Here is a 25,523-nt window from a genome sequence, read left to right on the forward strand (position 1 = left end):
AAGGGCGCCATTTTGACAGCCGTGAGGGGTGGGGCGGTGGGCGGTGGGCGGTGGGCGGTGGGCGGTGCCTGAACGCCCAAAAGCGGAGGAGGCGGGGTTGACAGACAAAATCAGGATTCAGGTGCGGACTTCGTTAACCTAATGGGTAAATGGTATAGCTTAGAACGTGTCCGCTAATGACAAGAATAAATTGTGGGGCCAACTAAACCGGGTGGATGTGAACTGAGAGGAGTCAGCCGCTCGGCTGTTTCCGGTGTCTCTCATTTGCTGACTGTCTTCGGATTTTCTAAAGCCTTCGGGGGTGCGTGCGTGGCGGTGAGTGTGGTGCTGGCTGTGTTTTGTCATGTCTGCTTTTGCCTTCAAAAATAGTGAAACTGGGGGCACCTGGGTGGCTCAGTGGGTTAAGCCTCTGCCTTCGGCTCAGGTCATGATCCCAGAGTCCTGGGATCGAGCCCCACATCGGGCTCTCTGCTCAGCAGGGAGCCTGCTTCTCCCTTCCTATCTGCCTGCCTCTCTGCCTACTTGTGATTTCTCTCTCTGTCAAATAAAAAATTAAATAATTAAAAAAAAATAGTGAAACTGTGTGAAACTGTGACAGGCTTGTGCTTTGACCGTGACTCCAAATGTATGACCTTTGTTCTGGAAGCCGGTGTTACTCCGTAGCACACCCCATTCCCCTCTCCAACTTCGGACTTGTTTCGTTAGCTCTTGCCCTCCAGACTGAGGGTCAGCGTCCGGGACTTAGTTAACGTGTCTCTCTCTCTCTCTTTCTGCGATTTTGACTCCTTAGCCTCCTGAATGGCTACTTAGTGTTGCAACCGCCTAAACTAGTTTAGTTTTGGTGTTTTTCCCCCCTTAAGGGAGTTACAAAAAGGAGTGAGCTGCTTTGATGTGTCCACTTTCAAACCTCTTGAATCCTGTGACAGACCTGTAAAGCTGCCTAGTCCTGTGTAGTTAGTGTATCCCAGGATTCAACAGACCTTGAAGGTAATCTGATCTCCTTACTCAGTTTCGCTCTAAATATTGAAAAATTCCAGGCATAAAATCTAATCCTCTAGGCATCTCCATGGCCTAGGAAACACTTGGAAGCTCCAGGACAGGTAGGACATGTCTTGCTGCCTTGTGTGGGAGCAGGCCTGGCTATGTAATTTGTGAGGCTCAGTAGGAGATGAAATGCAGGGTCCCTTGTTCAAAAAGCAGGGGGAAGCGCCACTAAAAGTACTAAAATATAAGCGGGTCTCCTTTCTTCTGTATTATCTCCTTTGACTTGTCATGGTGTTTTAACTTTATATTGTTAGTTATAATAACATGTTAATAGCGCTATTACTATTATTAATAGAGATTTGCTGTTTAATGTCAAAGTAAAGAAAAATTTTAAATATAAATTATTAGCATGAATTTTACTTCGTATAGCATGCAATGCCAGTTTTAAATACAAATGTAAGAACTAACCTGCAGGCATAATGGATGAAATTTCACAATTCGTATTTTGTAGCTCACACAGACATGTATTTTGTTCTTGCTAGAACAGTGGCAACTGCCCAAAACTAACTCACCTATACTTTTTTTTTTTTAAACTTCTTGACGTATGCTCATTCTACCAACACTATGGAATCCCAGGACTTTGAGTCTTGCAGAACTCCCACAAGATTTCTGCACTCATGGGGTTTCACAGATGCTTTATGTGAATGAGGTAGCAAGGAATAGTGGTGGACATGCACTTTGCCCCTCTGGCCTCTGATCCCGCACATGCTCCATTGTCCTATTGGTCTTAAAAGCTCAAATAAAAGGTTAAGAATTTCAGGGTGGTGAAAACAGAGCGTTAAACCAGTGCCATTCTGAGCACATGGTCCTGTGTCATTATACTAGTTGCACACCCCTGAGGCCAGCCCTATCCCTGAGCCTTATGAGTCTGAAATACCATAAATATTCAATAAATAACTATGGCTGAACTGGTGCCCACCAGGAAGGCACTTGGAAGACAGAACCACAGCCCTATCTTCAGAAATCATGGCCTAGGTGCAGGAAACAAAGCAAACAGAGGATAACTCTGAGTGCTGTAAGTTGGCTCTGTACAGATTCTTCCTTCGAGGAGCTGAAATGTGTCATTCCAACACAGGTTAACCCACATGGTAGAATGTGAGCATTTCTGGCTTTACAGCGGGCTACATTTGGTTTTGAGTTATTTCTGCCATTTTAATAGCTAAGTGATCTCGAGTAAATAATATATTCTCTGTGGCCTGTTCCTCTTTTGAAAATGAGATTATAGTATCTATTTGGTGTGAGAAGTTCTGTGAGATTGTCAAGTGCCTAACATGGTACCTGTTATGTTGACCAGCAAGCTGTCAATAAATAATTATCAGCTTGGGTGCTAGAGTTGGTCTACCCTGTTGGGCACTGTCTCTGCAGCTCCACTTATCCAACTACCTTACCTTTTCTTCCCTTGTCTAGACCCTCCTTCTGGGCTACTGACTCCCAGCAATGGAATCTGGAGGGTAAATATCCTGTGCTTCCTTATGGCCCAAAACTGTCCTCCTAGAGCCACACTTGAGATTATATTAGAACCTTTCTAACCCCCTTCTCTCATCACTCCAGCTCCAACCTCCCCTCCTCTCTCCCACATAAACACATTTATCTTTTTTTTTTTTTAAAGATTTATTTATTTATTTATTTGACAGAGATTACAAGTAGGCAGAGAGGCAGGCAGAGAGAGAGAGGAGGAAGCAGGCTCCCTGCTGAGCAGAGAGCCCGATGCGGGGCTTGATCCCAGGACCCTGGGATCATGACCTGAGCCAAAGGCAGAGGCTTTAACCCACTGAGCCACCCAGGCGCCCCATAAACACATTTATATACACATTACCACACTGCCTGCTGGGCTGTTGGCTTGCCTGAAGTTCTACATTTCCAAACCAGTTATTCAACTGTAGCCTCCCTGGGGTTGGACTTTGTTTTTATTTTGGTGGGGAAAGGAAGCAAACAAAAAAATCTGACCTTTTAGGGGCCCCTGAGTGGCTCAGTGAGTTAAAGCCTCTGCCTTCGGCTCAGGTCTTGATCCCAGGGTCCTGGGATCGAGCCCCACATGGGGCTCTCTGCTCAGCGGGGAGCCTGCTTCCCTTCCTCTCTCTCTGCCTGCCTCTCTCCTTACTTGTGATCTCTATCTGTCAAATAAATAGATTTAAAAAAAAATCTGACCTTTTAAAGACAGCAAAGGGTGTAAAATTAGGATTGTATTTGAATTTAAACTTGCCTTTATTATTCCTACTATAAACAGAAATATCTCGAGTGCTTTATTTTCCTCATTATAAATAGACTATTGAGCAGATTTTGACATGTTCTTTTTTTTTTTTTTTAAGATTTTATTTATTTATTTGACACACACACACACAGAAAGCACAGCCAGGGGGAGCAGCAGAGGGAAAGGGAGAAGCAGTCCCTCTGCAGAGGAGGGGGAGCCCGATGTGGACCTTGATCCCAGGACCCAAGGATTAAGACCTGAGCCAAAGGCAGCTGCTTAATCAACTGAGCCACCCAGGAGCCCTGACATGTTCTTAATTAGTACTTTTTGATAAAGAAAATATAAGATATTAACATTTGGAAAATCTAGGTGAAGAGTATACAGAAATATTTATATGTATTTTCTGTCCATCTGAAATTAATTTTAAAAAAAGTTAAAATGTTTCATTCCTGAGCAATTATAGATTGTTCAACTGAAAAATATGCTTGAGATCATTGAAATATGATTATATAGCACTTTGGGCCCATTATCAACAGTTGATACTTTATTTGGGAGACTAGATTATGCATATAATGTAATTTAAGGTTACTAAAAGTTGGTATTTGATGAAGTACTTATGTAAATGTTAAGTCCTAAATGTATGAGATTTGCATGTTTGTGGAGAATGTGTTGTTTGAAATTATCATCAAACGCAGAAACCCAGGGATGCCTGGTGGCTCAGTCGGTTTTAGGTTCTTAAACTAAGGTGTTCTTAAACACCTCAGGTTATTGTAAGGACCTATTTTATGTTTATATTTTGTCAAGAGGCTTTCATTGAGGTTAAACAAAACCTTGTTGTTTAGCTCTTGAACTGTCCTCGCTCCCCTTCCCCCAGGGGATTCACTTAAACGCGGGTCCCGGAAACCAGCTCCAGGTAACAATGCCCAGATACAAAGATGGGTCAGGCCAGGTGGAGACATCCGATCAGTAGGGGGTTGCATACTGTCTCCCTAGCTACCAAGGAGTATGGGCCCCCGCCCTTTGGGTACCCTTTTGGCGCCAATCCTAATCAAGGTGTAATAGGCTGATTCAAATGTCTACTAGGGTAAATTATAATTCAATTGGTCACCTAGCATCACTGTGGAGTTTCCTGTGTGTGTTACAATCTCATTGGTCACCTGTGCGTGGCCAGGCCCAACCGCATGGCCTTTGCCCTTAAAAGCTAGACTGTGAAACAGAGAAGGGTCGCCCTCTCTTGTAAGAGGTGCGGCCCCGAACGTTCGGTTAGATTCTTGATGCTTGGCGCAAAATAAAGCTTTGCTTGACCTTCGCTTTGTATCAGTCTCCCTCCTTTAATCATGGACCCATGGACCCATGGGGCATAACAGTTATGATCCCAGCATTCTGGGATAAGAATCTCACATAGGACTCCTTGCTCAGCAGGGAGCCTGTTTCTCTCCCTCTGCTTGCTGCTCCCTCTGCTTGTGGGCTCTTTCTCTCTCTCTCTCTCTCTGACAAATAAATAAGATCTTAAAACAAAAACCAGAAACCCAGTTTCTAAGAAATCTGTGAATCTTTGGAAAATTAAAAAAAAAAATGGGGGCAGGTGGGATTTTCCAAGTGATATTGAAAGACCACCTTTTACTTACTAAGAAAGCTTGTAGCAGAGACTGTTGAGATTAATAATTAATGAGGTGTTCCATTAACAATTTTAATGAGAATCTGAACAGTGCTCTTAGAAACACTCTTAAGGGACGCCTGGGTGGCTCAGTTGGTTAAGCAGCTGCCTTCGGCTCAGGTCATGATCCCAGCGTCCTGGGATCGAGTCCCACATCAGGCTCCTTGCTCCGCGGGGAGCCTGCTTCTCCCTCTGCCTCTGCCTACCACTCTGTCTGCCTGTGCTCGCTCGCTCTCTCTCTAACAAATAAATAAAAAAATTAAAAAAAAAAAAAAAAAAAAAAGAAACACTCTTAAAAGAGTTTTGCTTGCATTCTTTGTCACAACTGGCTGAGATTCCCTGCCCACCTCACATTAATTTTGATTAAGGTTTTTTTTTTCCTTCATTTTATTTACTTCCCTCTGCTTGCACAGCTTACCACCTGAACACTTAAGGTAAGATACTAATTTCTGTGGATCTATGCCTACCTATTGTAAAATATGCTTAGCATATATATTTTTTTAAAGATTTTATTTATTTGTTTGACAGAGATCACAAGTAGGCAGAGGCAGGCATGGGGGGTGGGGGGGCGGGGTCGGGGAAGCTCCCTGCTGAGCAGAGAGCCCAATGAAGAGCTCCATCCTGGACGCTGGGATCATGACCTGAGCCAAAGGCAGAGCCCTTAACCCACTGAGCCACCCAGGTGCCCCTGCTTAACATATATTGTTAAAACATCAAACTATAATTGGTTAGGTCATCAGAATGATTGAACATTAAAGCTGCTTACCAAGAAAGTATTTTTATTTATTTTTAAGTAAAAGTGATCATTTGAATTTCAATAGTTACTCATTTGTAGAAGTTTGCATTTCTCTTAGTAATTTAAATTTTCTTTTGTAGAAGTGATAGCCCAAGAAGCTTGTTTAAGTTTTAGCCTGTCAAATACAGACTAGAAAACACAAATTATCTGTGAGAGAATTACTTGAGCGTCCTATACTGTTACCGACAACCATTTAAACAGTTACTTACAAACCTTAGAAACTACTTTTTGCTTCAGGACCTATGTTCCTTAAACCAACCATTAGTAAACTGCATGTTTGAGCCACATATATGACTAAAGAAAATGAATCATGTGCCTTCTTTGTTTGGCATTTCCTTTTGTCTATTTTAAGTGTTGACTTTAAAGTATCAGTATTAAAAAAGGTTACTTGGGCATTTCTCACTTGGAATGTTAAATACTGCGAACTGTGGTTGCCTTTCTGTGAGGAAAGAAACATAAATGCCCTTTGCCCTTTTTATATAACTGAACTCTTGTGTTCCTTTCCAGAGCAACACTCTTCATGTGTGGTGCACGGCGAACTCTTGTGATCATTTGCCTACCATAGCTTTGTGTGTATATCCTCATACCTAAAGAAGAAAGAAATGGCTTGTGCTGAGTATTCTTTTCACATGCCAGGTCTCGAGGAGCTTGCTGGAGGTAAATACACTAATAACTTCGAGTTTTTAAAAATTATTCTAAGGAAAAACTTAAAAAATAAAAATATTCTAAGGTATGATTTATGCAATAATATTTCCAATGTAGAACTCATTTTCCTGAGGTGCCTGAGCAGCTCGGTCAGCCAAGCGTCTGCCTTCAGCTCAGCTCACCATCCCAGAATAGAGCCTCGCATTTGGCTCCCTGCTCAGCAGGGAGTCTGCTTCTCCCTCTCCCTCATTTTCCTTTTCGATATCTCTTTGTACTTTTTTTTTTTTTTTAAGATCTATTTATTTCAGGGAGTGAGTGAGAAAGAGAGAAAGCATGAGCAGGTGGAGGGGCAGATGGAGAGGGACCAGGAAGAGGGAAAGAATCCCAGGCAGACTCTGCCCCGAGTAGCGCTGAGCATCAGGTTTTGTCCCCTGCCCCATGAGATCCTGACCTGAACCATAACCAAGAGTCAGATGCCTAACCAGTGGAGCCACACAGGCACCCCTCTTCGTACTATATTTATTGAGAGTCCAAAATTATGCCCCCCCCAAACTAAACTCACCCATTTGAAGATTCTTGTTAAGATACCGACTTTACAGTGTGAAAATGAATACAGTAATCTGAGCTTTAAGTATGTGTGATGCCCAGAAAGTCACACAATTTTAACTTTTTTTTTAATGTGAATAATTTTTTTTTAATTTCTTTTCAGCATAACAGAATTCATTGTTTATGCACCACACATAGTGCTCCATACAGTATGTGCTCTCCATAATACCCACCACCTGGCTCCCCCAACCTCCCACCCCCCAATTTTAACTTTTTACCAGTTACAATATTCTTTAAATATCTAAACTACTGTGGTATATTAATCATGTTCCTAACATTGCTACTATTTCCCCTTCTCCTGATATGATAGACTGCCAATGAACTTGCTTAGATTTCTCTGCGTATATTTTTATACATTTCCCCTTATTCAAATAAGAATTCAAGGCAGCTTCACAAGATTAATTAGGAGGGGTGATAGATAAGAAAAAGAAAAGAAATATAGGAACATGAAATGAACCCAGGAATAGTACTAACCCAAAACTATATAGCCTGTCAGAAAGCTAACATTTATTTGACAGCCTTTAGGTTCTGATGATACCTACAGAACCCTCCCTTTTCAGTGCACCCATCCTGATGGTTTGGCTGTCTTCCTGATAAGGTTGAAGTCAAGAAGTGTACTCGGGTTTGCTTGGTTGTGGCTTTCTTCTTCTGACCTTCCTTTTTAGGTGGCAGCTGGTAAACAATCTATATCACTAGTATTCTTTGCCTGAATTTCTTTTCTGTCTTCTCTGGTATGCTAGGATAGCCAGGAATCATTTCTTTGAGGGCCTTTCTACATCTATCTCCTCTTGAGTGTTTGTGTTTTATGTGTCTTCTATGTATAGGATATAGGATAGGATAGGATATATTCAGTATAAAATAGAAATGGAATCTGAGTTTTTTGGCTTAAAATTTATTTTTAGTTTTACAGAAAATCCTATAGCAAGAATTTGGTCTCTTTGAAATTGATAAAAAATAGATTTTATTATACTTCCATATGCTGAAATCTTACTTAATCTATTCATAAGTGTGTAGTCTTTAGTTTAGGGAGGGGAATTTTCCAGGCAACTTGGTTTTTGTTTTCATATAGATAAAGGATCTGGTATGGAATGTCTACATGGTTAGATTTAAGATGACTTCATGTTTTGGAGAATCTGATTCTATAAAACCTAAACTAATGGCTGACTACTCTCAAAGAGATTTTTGTGGAATCTTATCATCCTTAGAAGTACATTGCTCCTAGGGGCACCTGGGTGGCTTAGTGGGTTAGGCATCCAACTCTTGATTTTGGCTCAGGTCATGATCTCAGGGTCATGAGATCAAGTCCTGTGTTAGGTGCCACACTGGGCGTGGAGTCTGTTTAAGATTCTCTCTCTCCCCCTCCCCACTCCTCCTCTCTAAAAAAAAAGGAAAAAGGAAGTACATTACCCCTAGATTTATAACTTTGAAATGTTTGCTTTTTTACCTTTTTAGCTGAGTTATATCTCCATTAACATACACTAATCTTAAGTGTACAGCTTGATGAACTTTAAAATGTTTACACCCATGTCACTACCATCCAGATTGAGATATATAATATTTCCAGCATCCCAGAAGACTCTTTTATTTACTTTTCCCGTCAATATCTCTACCCCAAGAGGTAGCACTGTTCTGACTTCTGTCACCTTAGATTAATTGCCTGGTTTTGAAGTGTATATAAGTGAAGTTATATGTACTCTCTTGTGTCTTACTCCTTTTGCTTAACATTTTGTCTTCAAGTGTCAATGAAATTGTTGCATGTAACTGCTTACTTTCTAACATTTAAATATATACATTTCAATAGGTCTTCAGAATTCTGTCCCCAAAAGGAAGGTAGTCCTCACCTTAGTGCAGTGTTTATCTTCAGTTGTTTAAATTTCTACAGATTTGTAGTATTTTTATGGGGGTATTTGTTATTACACATTTGATTAATTGTGTGTCTAATGTCTAATTATATTCAATAGGAAGACCATTCCCCCACCCCTTATTTTTTAAGTAAGCTCTATGTCCAACCTGGGGCTTGAACTGAGATCAAGAGTCACTTGCTCTACTGACTGAGCCAGCCAGGTACACTCCTCCCCCCAACTTTTAGTAATACAAGTTTAGATTGGAAGTATGATACCCAAAATGTTGAGGGAAGATTTGATATATGCTGGCAAATTTTTACCTAATGTTAAATAACCTTTTTTCCCTTGTCTTTGTCAGTTCTACAGAAGGGGCTAAAGGATAACTTTGCTGATGTCCAGGTCTCTGTGGTTGATTGCCCTGATTTGACTAAGGAGCCATTTACATTTCCTGTAAAAGGTAAACAATTTTTGCAATTCACTTTTTTCAGTCCTAATCTTTTCCTGAAACCAGAATTATTATGAAGGATCATCTTAAATTATCTACAAATAAAGGAGATTGTCCCAAATTGTAGACTAAATCATGCTGAATTTCTGTGCTATTTTCTTATATTGAGCAAATTTCATTTTATACTCTTGTTGGAAAATATTGTTTTATGCACTTCTATTATTTCCATAGGTTATATAATGGCTATTCAATAGTCTAGAATCCTTGATATCACATGACAGGTTTTTTTTTTTAAGATTTTATTTATTTATTTGACAGAGAGATCACAAGTAGGCAGAGAGGCAGGCAGGGTCGGGGTGGGGGGAAGCAGGCTCCCCGCTGAGCAGAGACTCTGATGGGGGCTCAATCCCAGGACCCTGAGATCATGACCTGAACCGAAGGCAGAGGCTTAACCCACTGAGCCACCCAGGCGCTCCCACATGACAGTTTTGTTTTTAACTGTTGAAGTGACTGTTATGGAAACATAAATTTTTATGTTTTTATTTATTTGTTCAATACCAGCAGGGATCTTAAAAGCCTTGTATTTGGAGCGCCTGGTGGGTCAGTGGGTTAAGTCTCTGCCTTCAGCTCAGGTCATGATATCAGGGTCCTGGAGTCATGATCCAAGGGTCCTGGGATCGAGCCCCATATCAGCCTGCATCAGGCTCCCTGAAGGGAGCCTGCTTCCCCCTCTCTCTCTCTGCCTGCCTCTCTGCCTAAAAAAAAAAAAAAAAAAAAGCCTTGTATTTGAATAATCTGTGAAATACTTATTTACCAAGTGATCATCCAGCCAATGTTTAAAGTAAGAAGGGATATTAATATTGGTTGAGTAAATATAATTTGTATGATGGAAACCTATATTTGATATCTTAATTTTGACAGTAGTGCTGCAAGGTCAAGATTAGCCCCAGTCTATAGATGAAAAGCTCAGAGAGGCTAAGCAAACTCAGTAGTAATCATAAGCCGGATTAAAATTAAGGTCTGTTTTGGGCGCCTGGGTGGCTCAGTGGGTTAAAGCCTCTGCCTTTGGCTCAAGTCATGATCCCAGGGTCCTGGGATAGAGTACCGCATCGGGCTCTCTGCTCAGCGGGGAGCCTGCTTCTCCGTCTCTCTCTGCCTGCCTCTCTGCCTACTTGTGATCTCTGTCTGTCAAATAAATAAATAAAATCTTTATTAAAAAAAAAATTAAGGTCTGTTTTGAAAGTCTGACCTCCCATTATACCCTACTGTGATGAGTGATTTGAGATAAACACTCACACTACTCCCTCTTTGATTACGTAACTGGCATCTTTGTTAAAAAGTAGTTTTGGGGCGCCTGGGTGGCTCAGTGGTTTAAGCCGCTGCCTTCGGCTCAGGTCATGATCTCAGGGTCCTGGGATCGAGTCCCACATCGGGCTCTCTGCTTGGCAGGGAGCCTGCTTCCCTCTCTCACTCTCTCTGCCTGCCTCTCTGCCTGCTTGTGATCTCTCTCTCTCTGTCAAATAAAATAAATAAAATCTTAAAAAAAAAAAAGTAGTTTTGCACAGAAGTTCTGGGACTCTGCTTCTTTGTCTGCCACGCACCGATTTCATTACCCTAGGTAAGCCAACTAATGTATTTGGGCCTCAGATATATTAAAATGGAGAGATTTGGCTTTCATGTTCCTTTTTGGTCTTTCCAGTTTAAACAATCTTTGATTTTAAGTATACCTGTAAATGCTAGAAGTTTTGTGTTCCAGATGGCAAATTCTCTTTGTACCTTTTTTTTTTTTTAAGATTTTATTTATTTGACAGAGGAGAAACACAGCAAGAGAGGGAACACAAGCAGGGGGAGAGGGAGAAGCAGGCTTCCCGCTGAGCAGGTCCAGGGCTTGATCCCAGGACCCTGGGATCACGCTTAACACTTAACGACTGAGCCACCCAGGCGCCCTTTTTCTTTGTACCTTGAAAGCATTTAGCATAGTACTTTTTTATAGCCATGCTTCTTCCAATTATAAAAGTAATCTATTCTCCCCACTACATAATTAATTAGTTAAAATAAAATTTAAAAATCAGAAAACACAGAAGAATACAAGGAAATGAGAAAATGGCTAATGTTAATTCTGTCATTCAAAGAATTTTCTAGTCAATAATTTGTAAGCCTTTAAATTGTAACACTAAGAACCTAGATATGTATGTTTATATATGAATGATCTTTCACAAATGTAGTTACTTTCTACATTCAGGGCTTACTGAAGTCACCAGTGACTTTGGTATGTTCACTAATATTTTCTGATCTCTCACATATTTCATAGTATCTGGCTGCAGTTGCCTGACATTTTCTCTCCCCCTCCTTGGTTCTTTTTGCCTTTTCTTCCTTGGTATCTTTCCTACTTCCATATTCTTTCTTCCTTATTTTTCCTAGCTCCTTTCTCTTTCTGGCAGGCTCTTAAATCCTGACATTTTCTAGAATTCATTCCTTAGCCTTTTCTTATTGTATACAATCTCTCCACAGTTTTCCATCCACTCCTGTGGTTTTAAATTACTACTTGGATACAAAAACTTGAAATCTGCACATCTCATCTTGGTCCCTCTTTTTCTTAGCTATGGATCAGTAATTCCAGCTGTCTACAGGATATCTCTGCCTCTATATGCTAAGGATATCTAAAATTTAGCTCATTCCTGCACCATAGTTGCCTATTCTCCCTTGTTGTTTTTCTTAATTTCCTCTTCTCCATCTCTATAGCCAACCATTTTTAGCTCATTACTTGTCTTTTCCTTAAACTACTAAAATAGTCCCCTAATGGTTTCCTTCAACTTCAACATTATTGGGGGCACCTGGCCAGCTTAGTTCATAGAACATATGACTCTTGATCTCTTTGTCATGAGTTCAAGCCCCACATTGGGGGTGGAGCCTACTTAAAATTTTAAAACAAAAACAAAAACGAAAAGATAACTTCAACATTACTATCACTTATGAGAAAGATTCTTATCCATGAGTAATTTCTCCTGATACTATGGAAGACATTTTTAAATCCCTAATTATAAGTGGGATCTACAAAAATTTTGGACATCTGCCCTCTGCATAACTGAAGAAATAGAGCAATTATATCTACTTTACTTTGTGATAATGTTAGTGTGAAACTGACAAAGACTACTTTTACTCAAACAAAAGATAATTAATTTTCTGTCTACATTTGGAAAAAAAATAAAAGAATGTGCCTTTCCCAGATTGTGTCTAACTGTACCTATGATGTTAATTAAAAATGTAAGCAGAAAGTTACCAGCATTTGAAGTTATCTCTAATTACTTGGATTTCTATAAACAACCTTGGGAACAAACAACTTTGATTTCCCAGTATGGATTTCTTAAGGAACTAATAACTCTAACAGAGCAAAATATTCTATATTAAAATACAATTTTAACCAACTCCCACCACCAAAAGCACAGATCTTTAAAGGAATAGGTCATTACAGACTAATTCTAGAAATCTCATACAATCCAAACTTTGGCTTCAATTCTAGCCTTGCTCTGTTACCAACTTTCTGTTTCCTTTATGCTACTAACCATATCAAGTCATGCTTGGTTATGACAATATTGGAAACATAAGTAGTTAGAATAGGATAGGGATCATAGCTACTTTCATCATCCATCCCCTGCTACTTGTAAAACTGAGAACAGAAAACATACCTATTCTTAATAAATTAAATTAGTGCCTTTTGGCATTTTATACTTAAGTTAGATGTTTACCTGTTTTTAAGATGACTTTTTTTTTTAGGCATCTGTGGGAAAACTAGAATTGCAGAAGTAGGAGGTGTGCCTTACTTACTGCCTCTTGTAAAAAAAGAAAAAGTAAGTGTACTTTTGTTCTTCACATTCACATGAAGATTATAAGAACTGGGTTGATTCCTCTTATTATTAGAAGATCCATGGACCAATATGGCAAGGAAATGTTAATAGACTCAGTCAAAAAACGTAAACCAAGAGATCTGTAAATAATATTTTTTCTTCTTGTATAGGTTTATGATATAAATAAGATTGCAAAAGAAATCAAGCTTCCTGGAGCTTTTATTCTTGGAGCAGGAGCAGGCCCATTTCAGACTCTTGGGTTCAATTGTGAGGTCAGCATATATTTAATTATTTTATTTTATTTTACCGATTTGACAGTTGACTTACCTTTTTTTCTTTTATTGCCCTATCAGAAAGTCTGCTTTCTGAATGAACTAAAAATTATCGATGTCACCTTTCTTCACAGATTTGATGTTGTTTGATACAGATCTGGACTATAGCACAAGCTCCAACTGTTACGGAGCACAGACCTTTAATTTCAGATTTTCTTGGGGTCTGCACTCCGCATTAGATGAGTCTGAAGTCCTAATGTGGTCTGCTGAGGACCATGGATTGTGAAAGATTTTAATTCTTACACATCAGAGAATTCCTAGCTTCACTATAAATCTTTCCTTTTGATATGAGAACAGCTTTTAATCAGAAGATGAATGGAATAATTAAGAATCTCATTAATTCCCTCTTTCAGACTAAATAGTAAGGACCCACCCCATGGTATGATGATTATTTACGAAAGGTATTATCTATTACTGTGTATGTTAGTATATTTACAACATAAAAACATCACTGTTTCTTCACATCTCTTAAATAGAAGAGTGGAGGATCTCTTCAGTCTGCCCATTCCTTCACTTCTTCAGAAGTGACCATTAGTCAGTAGTTTTATAAGTTCTTTTGTAGAAAGATTAAAATAATTTACCCAGTGTTCAATATAGGAAAAAAAAATTTAAATCTAAAGTCATTTTAAAGCACAGTTTACAATGTTATAGAAACACTGTAAGAAATACTATAAACATTTTACAGAATATTTTTTCAATTTTTTTGATGTTTGTAAATCTTTAACATTTTGAATTTCAAATTAAATATTTCATACTTCATGTTTTCTTACTAGGTCCTGAAAATAAAATATCTTAAGTCGAGGATAAGATATTTTGTTATGTTACTCAAATATTCTCTCTGCATATTGATGTCAGGGTTAACTAATTTACTTTTCTTATTTACTTTTCTTTTTAGTTTATGCCAGTCATTCAAACAGAAAGTGAACACAAACCTCCAGTGAATGGAAGTTACTTTGCCCGTGTTAACCCTGCAGATGGAGGGTGCCTCCTAGAGAAATACAGTGAGAAATACCATGATTTTGGGTGTGCATTACTGGCTAATCTTTTTGCCAGTGAGGGTCAACCTGGAAAGGTGATTTTTTTGTTCACAAAGACACAGTATTCTCCAAAAATTCTCAGATAGCTAAAAAGTTGGACTTTCATTGCCACAAATATGGTTTTCTTAAGAAAAGTCAAAACTAGCTATGTCAGATTTCTTTAAATAACCCAGTTATGAAAGATTACTATGGTACTTATAGGCAAGGAGAAAGTCTTATTTAAAACTGAGGTTAAGAATACTTAGTAAGCAAAAAAAAAAAATACTTAGTAAGCAAACAAACAAACAAAAAACTTAGTAAGCAGTACCTTTTTTTTCTGAGGAATAAAAGGTTAACAGAATATTCATGTGTGGAGTGAGTCGAATACATGAGCCATTCAGTTGAAATAAATAGATAGTGCCTACCTGCAGTTAGTCTAGAAGAAATTTGTTCATTCCTGATTCATCAGATGTTGGTTGATCTAGACCGAAGTGGTGGTAGCAAAATATTATAGCAAGGAGGAGGGAAGGAAAATTAATGCTTCATTTCATATTTACTTCCTATAGAACACAAAAGATGATTACAGTGTTACCAGTTGTGAGCACTCTTAGATTTTTAAATAGAGGTAGCTACTTTAGCTACTTTGAGAAACAAAGTAGTGACTTTAAAAGACCTGATTAAGGAGTGTGTGGGTGGCTCAGTTGATTAAGCATCTGATTCTTCATCTCAGCTCAGACTCAATCTCAGGGTTGTGAGTTCAAGTCTTAGGACAGGCTCCATGCAGAGTGTGGAGCCTTCTTAAAAAAAAAAAAAAAAAAAAGACCTAATTAAGTGGAAGTAATACAAATCGAGAGTTTTAAGGGAAGAGAGAAAATGCAATCACTCTCTCCTCCCCTCTGAATTATCAAAGGTTAACTAACCCCTTTAAGCCAGGAATTCTCAACCTTTTACCACCTTGACATATAAAGGTAAGAATCTCTAGAGCTCAGTTGAGGAATTTTGCGTAACTCTCTCTGTCCAAGAAAGCATGAATAAGACTTATTAGCGTGAATAATAATTTACTATATATATATTATATATATTATATATGTATATAATATATATCATTGACCAAGACAGGATTGAGACATCTCACTAAACTCCTGTGTGGGTGCTCTAAGAAAACAGGTGAATATTTGCTTTATGGCATTAGACTATGTGTTTCACTTTGATAGTTATTCACATAAAGTTTTTCAACTTAGGACAATGGTATGCATATTTATGTCCTCTATAGGTCATTGAGGTGAAAGCCAAAAGAAGAACTGGAAAACTTAACTTTGTGACTTGTATGAGACAGACTCTTGAAAAACATTATGGAGATAAACCTGTAGGGATGGGAGGTACTTTCATAATTCAGAAGGGAAAAGCAAAGACTCACGTAATGGTAAGGGCCTTCATGTACATGCATGCATGTGTATGTGGGTATGTATGTGCATATACTTAAGATCTTAGGATTTTTTAATATACATTGAGAATTCTATCCTTAAAGATACCCTATACCTATACTTTTACTATGATTGTATTACTTTAAAACTTAAAAATGACAAACAATGCTGTAAATCACACTGTGAGATAATGTCTAACTAGGGTCTTTTTTTCTTTCATGTTAATAAATTAAAACTTTATTTTCATTCCATTTGTTTTTAAGATCCAGAGAGATGTGAGTAGAAGCCTTAGACATGGATTATCATTGTTATTGCCAGAATTCCAAATTCCGTACATAGACTTTGCTATTAAGATGGTTGTGGTAGATGGGATGTCTGGGTGGCCCAGTTGGTTAAGCATCTACCTTTGACTTGGGTTGTGATCCCAGAGTGCTGGGATCAAGTCCTGCATCAGGCTCCTTGCTCAGCAGGGAGCCTGCTTCTCCCTCTGCCTGCTGCTCCCCCTGCTTGTGCTCTAACAGGTAAATAAATAAAACCTTAAAAAAAAAAAAAAAGACAATTGTGGTGGGGTGCCTAGTGGCTCAGATAGTTGAGCATCCAACTCATTATCGGCTCAGGTCATGATCTCAGGGTTGTGAAATCAAGCCCAGCATTGGGCTCTGCGCTGGGCATGGAACTTGCTTGGGATTCTCTCTCTCCCTCTCCTTCTGCCCCTCTCCGTCCCTCTCTCTCTTTCTCTCTCTCTCACTCTGTCTCATTCTCAAAAAAAAAAAAAAAAAAAAAGATGGTTGTGGTTTTGGGGAAAGCACTCATTATGAGATTTATAATCTTATGGGCTAATTGCATAAGTTTAGAAGACATTAAGGAAGTATTACTATATAAAGCAAGACCTGGGGCATTTGGGTTTTAAAATAATTTTTTGGAGGTGAATGAATGAATAGTATTAAAGTTATTATAACTTAATTTCCTTTCCATTTTTTCAGTAAAGTCATCAAAAGTTGTTTGGTTTTAATGTTTTTTATCCTGATAATTTTATTTTTTATTGTATTTTTTTAAAAAAGATTTTATTTATTTATTTTAGGGAGAGAGAGTGAGAGACCATGTGCGTGAGCAGAGGGAGGGGCAGGGGGGAAAGGGGAGAGAGAATCCCAAGCAGACTCCATGCTGAGCGCAGAGCCCAGTGTGCTCAATCCCACAACCCTGAGACCAGATCTGAGTGGAAATCATGAGTCAGATGCATAATTGACTGAGTCACCCTGGCATCCCATCCTGATAATTTTAAATAGCAAGCCAGTTGATTTTGCAAAGAAAAACACAACATTTGGAAAATACTTAACTTTCCAAATTATTAAAAACAGAATTTCAGATAAATCTATTCATAAATACGAAACAATTATAGGATTTTTAAATATGCAAGTATACAGTACTTCATTACTAACTATGGGCATAACTAGTTTTATTGTGTTTCACATTATTGCATTACATAGATACTGCATTTTTCATAAATTGAAGGTTTGTGACAACACTGCATCAAGCAAGTCTTTTGGCACCAATTTTCCAAGAGCATTTGCTCACTTCCTGTCTTTGTGTCACATTTTGGCAATTCTTGCAACACTTCAAAAACTTTTTCGGGGCACCTGGGTGGCTCAGTGGGTTAAGGCCTCTGCCTTCGGCTCAGGTCACAATCCCAGGGTCCTGGGATCGAGCCCCACATCGGGCTGTCTGCAGGGAGCCTGCTTCCTCTTCTCTCTCTCTCTCTCCCTGCCTCTCTGCCTACTTGTGATCTCTGTCTGTCAAATAAATGGGTGAAATCTTTAAAAAAAAAAAAAACTTTTTCATTATTATATTTGTTATGGTGATCTGTAATCAGTGATCTTTGATGTAACTATTGTAATTGTTTTAGATCACCACAAACTGCATCCATATAAGATGGACAACTTAACCAGTAAATGTTAGTATGTTTTGACAGTTCACCAACTGGCCATTTACTGTCTCTGTCCCTCTCCTTGGGCCTCCCTGTTCCCTAAGACACAACAATATTGAAATGAAGCCAATTAATAACACTACAGTGGCTGCTAAATGTTCAAGTGAAATGAAGAGTTGCATCTCTCTCATTTTAAATTAAAAGCTAGTAATGATTAAGTTTAGTGAGGAAGGCATATCAAAAGCCAAGAAAGGGGGGGCGCCTGCGTGGCTCAGTGGGTTAAGCCTCTGCCCTCAGCTGAGGTCATGATCTCAGAGTCCTGGGATCGAGCCCTGCATTGGGCTCTCTGCTCAACAGGGAGCCTGCTTCCCCCCTCTCTCTCTGCCTGCCTCTCTGCCTACCTGTGATCTCTGTCTGTCAAATAAATAAATAAAAAAATCTAAAAAAAAAAAAAGCCAAGAAAGGCCAAAAGCTAGACCTCTTGTCCAAATAGTTAGAGAATTGTAAATGCAAAGGAAAGTTCCTGAAGGAAAATTAGAAGTGTTAGTCCAGTGAATACACAAACGATAAGAAAGGAAAAATAGCCTTATTGTTGATATGGGTAAAGTTTTAGTGGTCTGGATAGAACATCAAACCAGCCACAACATTCTCTTAAGCCAAAGCCCAATCCAGAGCAATCCTATGAAGGCTAAAAGAGGTGAGGAAGCTGCAGAATAAAAATCTGAAGCTAACAGAGGTTGGTTCATGAGACTGAAGGAAAGAAGCTGTCTCTGTAACATACAAGTGTGAGGAGAAGCAGAGTGTGCTGATGTGGAAGCTACAGCAAGTGATCCAGAGGCCTAGCTAGCTAAGATCGTTACTACATGTGGCCACCCTAAACAACCAATTTTCAATGTAGACAAAACAGCCCGCTGTTGGAAGAAATAGCATCTAGGGCTTTCGTAGCAAGAGAGAAGTCAATGCCTGGCTTCAAAACGCCAAAGGACAGGCTGACTTTTCTGTTAGGAGCTAATGCAGCTGGTGACCTGAAGTTGAAGCCAATACTCATCTAGCATTCTGAAAATCCTAGGCTCCTAGGAATTACACTAAATCTACCCTGCCTGTGCTCACCAGTGGAACAACAAAGCCTGGATGACAGCATATCTGTTTACAACATGGCTTACTGACCATTTTTAGTACACTGTCAAAACCCACTGCTCGGAAAAAAAATACCCCTTTCATGCTTGTTGACAATGCACCTGGTCACCCAAGAGCTCCAATGGAGACACACAACAAGATTAATGTTTTCATGCCTACTAACACAACATCCATTCTGTAGCCCATGGATTAAGGAGTAATTTCAACTTTCAAGTCTTATTATTTAAGAAATACATTTTGTAAGGTTATAGTTGCCATAGATTCATGGCAGCTCAGGGCAAAGTTGACTGAAAGCATTCTAGAAAAGATTCACCATTCTAGATGGTATTAAGAACATGTGTGAGGGGGCGCCTGGGTGGCTCAGTGGGTTAAAGCCTCTGCCTTTGGCTCAAGTTATGATCCCAGGGTCCTGGGATCAAGCCCCACATCGGGCTCTCTTCTCCATGGAGAGCCTGCTTTCTCCTCTCTCTCTGCCTACTTGTGATCTCTGTCAAATAAATAAATAAAATCTTTAAAAAAAAAAAAAAAGAACATGTGTGAGGGGTGCCTGTGTGGTTAAGCATCTGCCTTCAGCTCAGGTCATGATCTCAGGATCCTGGGGTCAAGTCTTGAGACTTGAGTGGAGAAGTCACTTCAGATATGGTGGATCCAGGGAGAGAACTAGATTTAGAAGTGGAGCCTGAAAATGTGACTGAATTTCTGCGATCTCATGATAAAATTTTACAAGATGAGGAATTACTTCTTATGGATGAGCAAAGAAAGTGGCTTCTCAAGACGGGATCTACTCCTGGTAAAGATACTGTGAAGACAGTTGAAGTGACAACACAGGGTTTAGAGTATTACATGAACTTAGTTGCTAAAGCAGCAGAGGACTTACTCCAATTTTGAAAGTTCTCCCGTGGGTAAAATGCTATCGAACAGCATCACATGCTGCAGAGAAATCATTCCTGAAAGGAAGAGTCAATTGACGTGGCAGACTTCATTGCTGTCTTATTTTAAGACATTGTCACAGCCATCTCAGCCTTCAGCAAACACCACCAGCCTGATCCCTCAGCAGCCACCAACATGGAGGCAAGACCCTCCACCAGCAAAAAGGTTATGAGTTGCTGAAAGCTCAAATGATGGTTAGCATTTTTTAGCCAGAAAGTATTTTTAAATTAAAGTATGTACATATTTTTAGACATAATGCTACTGCACACTTCAAAGGCTACAGTATAGTGTAAACATCACTTTTACATGCACTGGGAAACCAAAGCATTCATTAGACTTGCTGTGTTGCAAATTCACTTTATTGCAGTGGTGTGGAACAGAACCCACAGTATCTCCACGGTACGCCTGTAGTTACCATAATGTACATCATATCTCTAAAACTCACCCATCCTGTGACTGAAGAGTTTTTGTACCCTTTGACCAACACCTTGTTTTCCCCAACCCCAGCCTCTGGCAACCACCATTCTAGTCTCTTTCTCTACGTTGGACTGTTCAGATTCCAATAAGGGATATCATGCAATATTTGTCTATGTGTGGCTTATTTCACCTTAGCATAATGTCCTCCAAGTTCATCCATGTTGTCACAAATTACGGGTTTTCCTTCCTTTCTAAGTCTGAAAAACATTCCTCATCTATACATCACCATTTTATATACATGCATGCACATATATAATTAAATCACACACACACACACATGCACACACACACATAAAAAACAATTTTTAAACATTTTTAAAAGAATTTACTCATTTATGAGAGAGAGAATTAGAACGAGCATGAGAGGGGGAAGGTCAGAGGGAGAAGCAGGCCCCCTGCTGAGCAGGAAGTGTGGGACTTGATCCCGGGACTCCAGGATCATGACCTGAGCTGGAGGCAGTTGCCCAACCAACTGAGCCACCCAGGCACCCAAAAAACACTTTTTTTACCCATCCGTCCACTGATATATATACCCAGAAATGGGAGAAGTGGGATTACTGGATGATATGGTTTTATTTTTTGAGGAAATTTCATACCGTTTTCCATAATCATTGTACCAGTTTACACACCTACTAATAGCATACAAGAGTCCCCTTTTCTCCATATTTTGGTTTTGTTTTGTTTTTTATAATTGCCATCTTCACAGGAGTGAGGTGTGATATCTAATGGTTTTGATTTGCATTTCCCTGATGATGAGTAATACTGAGCACTTTTTCATTTACCTCTTGGCCATTTGTATGTCTTCTTTGGAGAAATGTCTAATTCAGTTCCTTTGTCTGTTTTTTAATTGGGTTGGGTTTTTTTTGCTATCGAGTTGTATGAGTTCCTTGTATATTTTAGATATATGGTTTGCAAGTATTTTTCACCATTCCATAAATGGGCTTTTCATTTTGTTGATTGTTTTCCTTTATAGTGCAGAAGTTTTTAATTTGATGTAGTCCCACTTGTTTATTCCATTTGTTGCCTGTACTTTTGATGTCAAATCTAAGAAATTATGGTGAAATCCAATGTCATGAAACTTTTCCCTTACGTTTTCTTCTAAGTTTTATATTTTAGCTCCTAGATCCATTTTGAGTTAGTTTTTGTTTACATATAAATTAAGGGTACAATTTCATTCTTTTGCACATCAATATTCAGTTTTCCCAACACCATTTTTTGTAAGACTCTCCTTTTTCCATTGAGTGGTCTTGATACCCTTATTGAAAATTATTTGCTGTATATGCAAGGGTTTATTTCTGGGATCTTTATTCTATTCCACTGATCTTTATGTCTGTTTTTATGCCATTGTCACTGTTTTGATTACTTGTAGTAAGTTTGATATCAGGAAGTATTAGACTTACTACTTTCTTTTTTCCCCTCAAGATTAGTTTGGCTCTTCCAGGTCCCTTGTGATTCCATATGAATTTTATGATGGATTCTTCTCTATATCTTCAAAAAACTTCTTTGGGATTTTGATAGGGATGGCACTGAATCTTTAGATCACTTTTGGTAGTATTAACATCTTAACCATATCCAGTTCATAAACACAGGATAGTTTTCTTTTTTTTTTTTTTTAGTATATGTGCTGCCGAAGTGAGCATGTTATTTTTCCATTTACTGGAATCTTTTTATCTTTTTTTTTAAGATTTATTTTAGAAAGTGCGCACATGTGTGCATGTATATTAAGTGTGGCAGGGGGCAAAGGGAGAGAGAGAGAAGCAGACTCCCTGCTATGCCTTCAGAGCTCCTTGCAGCCCTCCTAGTGGGGCTCCATGGGAGAGGGGGATCAGGGGTCAGTGGGGGGCTGCACATGGAGCTTGACTAAGGGCTTGATCTCCAGATCCTGAGATCATGGCCTGAACCGGAATCCAGCTGGTCACTCAAAAGACTGAACTACCCAGGTGCCCCTATTGAAATCTTTTTAAATTTCTTTCAGCAATGCTTTGTAGTACAAGTTTTTACCTCCTTGATTAAGTTTATTCCTTAGTATTTTATTATTTTTGATGCTTCTACCAATTTCTAATGCCTTGCTTCCTCCTCCCCCCACCCATCTACTGGTAGCAATAATGAGATTTAAAATTAGGATGAGGATATATTTCCAGGAAAACTTAGAGGCTATGAAAAATAAAAAAGGTAGTAATAGACTCCTTCCTTCATTTATTCATTCATACATTTTAGCTTATATGCTTGATTGGTGATCCTTTTGAAAACTAGGGTATGTAACTTGTTTTGATTCTAAAATAATTAAATGTATAAGAAGGCTTATATTTTTAACTTCATAAAGTTATATATAAAATTTTAATAATATTCTATATATTTGTAATAATCTTTTATTGTAGCCTGCAGAATTTTCTTCCTGCCCATTGAACTCTGATGAAGAGGTGAATAAATGGTTGCGCTTTTATGAGATGAAAGCTCCTTTGGTTTGTCTGCCAGTTTTTGTCTCCAGAGACCCGGTAAGCTTATGTCTATTTCCCATATTGCAGTGTCATACGTGATAATGCTTAATTTTTAGGCTATTCTTTTGAAATTAGGCACTGTTGTGTTGTTATTTAAGACCTAGGATAGTCTCCAGAATTATCATGAAAGATAAGGGAGCAGGTAGCTAGCCACCTTATGAATTAGGCAGGGCAGATTTTACCCTTGAGCAAATGAAGGCACAGGTATTTTAAATTTTTTTTTTTTTAAGATTTTATTTATTTATTTGTCAGAGAGAGTGAGCACAGGCAGACAGAGAGGCAGGCAGAGGCAGAGGGAGAAGCAGGCTCCCTGCTGAGCAAGGAGCCCGATGTGGGACTCGATCCCAGGACCCTGGGATCATGACCTGAGCCGAAGGCAGCTGCTTAACCAACTGAGCCACCCAGGCATCCCCGAAGGCACAGGTATTTTAAGTAACACCCAAAGTCATGTTATTAAATAGTAGAATCAAGACCAAGATTCAGGTCTCCTATCTTATTTGTTGCTCATTATACTATTCATTATATTTTAATATTATACATTAGAAAAAGATGTAATACAGACCAATTCAAGAAAGTAACTACCAGAATACTGACTAGTTCATATTTTTGATCTAACAATTACATATATGTCTAGGAATTTATCATTAAATATATGCAAAAGTATGTGAAATTATTAATTTAAAAAGGGCAGTCATGAAAGCATTACTGTGATAGAATTGGAAATAATCTAAATGTCAGTTGGGAACTGCTATGTATGTACAATAGAATGCCATGTAGGTGTAAAAGAAAGAAGACGCTCTTTTATAATCTGATACACTAAGATCTCAAGTGTATTGTTAAATGAAGAAAAGCAATATTCAGCACATTATGTATAGGGTGCTACTATTTGAGTAAAAATTACAAAAGTAAATCTTTTTCTGGAAGGATATATAAGAAACTGCTTACATTGGTTGCCTGCAAGGAAAGGGAGTAAGTAGTAAAGGCAGGAGATGGAAAGACACATTTTAATGAATATATCCTTCTTCACCCTTTGAATTTTGAATTAAGTGAATGTTACTTACTTAAAAAATAAAATAAAAACTATTGTAACATTAATAAAAAGGTCTCCTTCCCCCTTAAACAAATTTTATCCAAAATGATTTGAATGCTGATGATAGCTTGTCTGTTGTCGTAGGGTTTTGATTTGCGATTGGAGCACACACATTGTTTTAGTCATCATGGAGAAGGTGGACACTACCATTATGATACTACCCCAGACACAGTGGAATATCTTGGATACTTCTTGCCTGCAGAGTTTCTATATCGCATTGATCAACCAAAAGAGACCCATTCATTTGGGCGAGATTAAGTCAAATGAAAAAGAAATAATTAACTAAAGTTAACTAATTAACTCATTAATTGATACTACTATAAAATCCAATAGAAATGATCTCACTACTTAAATCCCATTTTTTGACCTTTAACTGAAAGGTATGTTGACATTTACACTATTATTTCATGGAACTACCTTAGAGATTTTTGGAAACCAAGATACATAATGAAAATGTTCTTCATTATTTTTGTATTCTTTAATAACAGCAAAATCAGTCTTATGTTTATACCTTAAGTATAAAGACGATCAGGAATCATATGATTTATTCCTACTGTCTACCGGTAATAACTTACATTTATATAACATTATTAAATTTTTCAAATTAGTCTCACAACTCCTAAGTGGATATTTCTGGGTATAGAAAAATCAGTTTTGCAAATGTTGATAGTTGCTGAGTCTTAGTACTGAATTTAAAAAATCCATTTCAGGGGCGCCTGGGTGGCTCAGTGGGTTAAAGCCTCTGCCTTTGGCTCAGGTCATGATCCCAGGGTCCTGGGATCGAGCCCTGCATCGGGCTCTCTGCTCCGTGGAGAGCCTGCTTTCTCCTCTCTCTGCCTGCCTCTCTGCCTACTTGTGATCTCTGTCAAATAAATAAATAAATAAAATCTTTAAAAAAAAAATCCATTTCAGAAATCAGAGTATAGTTTTTTCCATGGAATAAGGTGGGCCGAGGAAGCAACTTTACCCCTTTTGCTGGGACTGAACCATACTCAGAAGTTTGCAGTTTGCCTTTCACAAACATTGGCAACTAGGTGGTAGGCCATGATGCCTCCTTTGTTTGGCTTGCCAATTGGAAGCAGTTGGTACCTTGTCAGTTATTTGCCAGAAAGAAAGGGAAAAGAAACAGCATCAAAATACAACACTGAAGTGAGTATACTTTAATTTATCAATGAGGCTATTGCTAAACATGACCACTGTCCTTTGTAAAATAAAAAATTATACTATTTTACTGATTGTAATTATCGAAATTTTCCTCAATATTCTTCTATAATAATTGTTAGAAATCAACTGTCTGGGACGCCTGGGTGGCTCAGTGGGTTAAAGCCGCTGCCTTCGGCTCAGGTCATGATCCCAGAGTCCTGGGATCGAGTCCCGCATCGGGCTCTCTGCTCAGCAGGGAGCCTGCTTCCTCCCTTCTCTCTCTGCCTGCCTCTCTGCCTACTTGTGATCTGTCTGTCAAATAAATAAACAAAATCTTAAAAAAAAAAAAAAAAGAAAAAAAAAAAAAGAAATCAACTGTCTAATCTTAATCTTGCTAATGCTAACCATGAGCAAATTTAGGAGTTCTTTAATACGAAACACATACTAAATCTTCAAAAAATATTTTTTGATTGTCTTCT

General features: G+C 38.6%; 1 protein-coding gene across 4 annotated transcripts; it reads left to right on the top strand.

The window, feature by feature from the left end:
* Positions 1–42: 42 nt before the first annotated feature.
* Positions 43–24,807, top strand: LOC308350333 (ester hydrolase C11orf54 homolog). Of its 4 annotated transcripts, none has more exons than XM_080815500.1 (9): positions 43–315; positions 6,196–6,345; positions 9,142–9,240; positions 13,003–13,076; positions 13,244–13,345; positions 14,301–14,477; positions 15,695–15,844; positions 22,692–22,808; positions 23,986–24,807. In XM_080815500.1, exons 2-9 carry the CDS (start codon positions 6,291–6,293, stop codon positions 24,157–24,159), a joined length of 948 nt encoding a protein of 315 aa, XP_080671626.1. In that variant the 5' UTR covers positions 43–315; positions 6,196–6,290; the 3' UTR covers positions 24,160–24,807. The 4 variants fall into 4 exon arrangements, with proteins under 4 accessions (XP_080671626.1, XP_080671629.1, XP_080671627.1 ...); XM_080815501.1 differs by having other exon boundaries at positions 53–121; XM_080815502.1 differs by having other exon boundaries at positions 85–301.
* The last annotated feature ends 716 nt before the right edge of the window (positions 24,808–25,523 follow it).

This window comes from Martes martes (assembly GCF_963455335.1).
Source record: "Martes martes genome assembly, chromosome: 10".
In the NCBI taxonomy this organism is placed as follows: domain Eukaryota; kingdom Metazoa; phylum Chordata; class Mammalia; order Carnivora; family Mustelidae; genus Martes; species Martes martes.

Coding starts and splice junctions, on each gene's coding strand:
- LOC308350333 (XM_080815500.1), top strand. CDS start 6,291: ATGGCTTGTGCTGAGTATTCTTTTCACATGCCAGGTCTCGAGGAGCTT. Junction 9,241..13,002: donor ATTTACATTTCCTGTAAAAG/GTAAACAATTTT, acceptor TTTTTTTTTTAG/GCATCTGTGGGAAAACTAGA. Junction 14,478..15,694: donor GTGAGGGTCAACCTGGAAAG/GTGATTTTTTTG, acceptor TGTCCTCTATAG/GTCATTGAGGTGAAAGCCAA.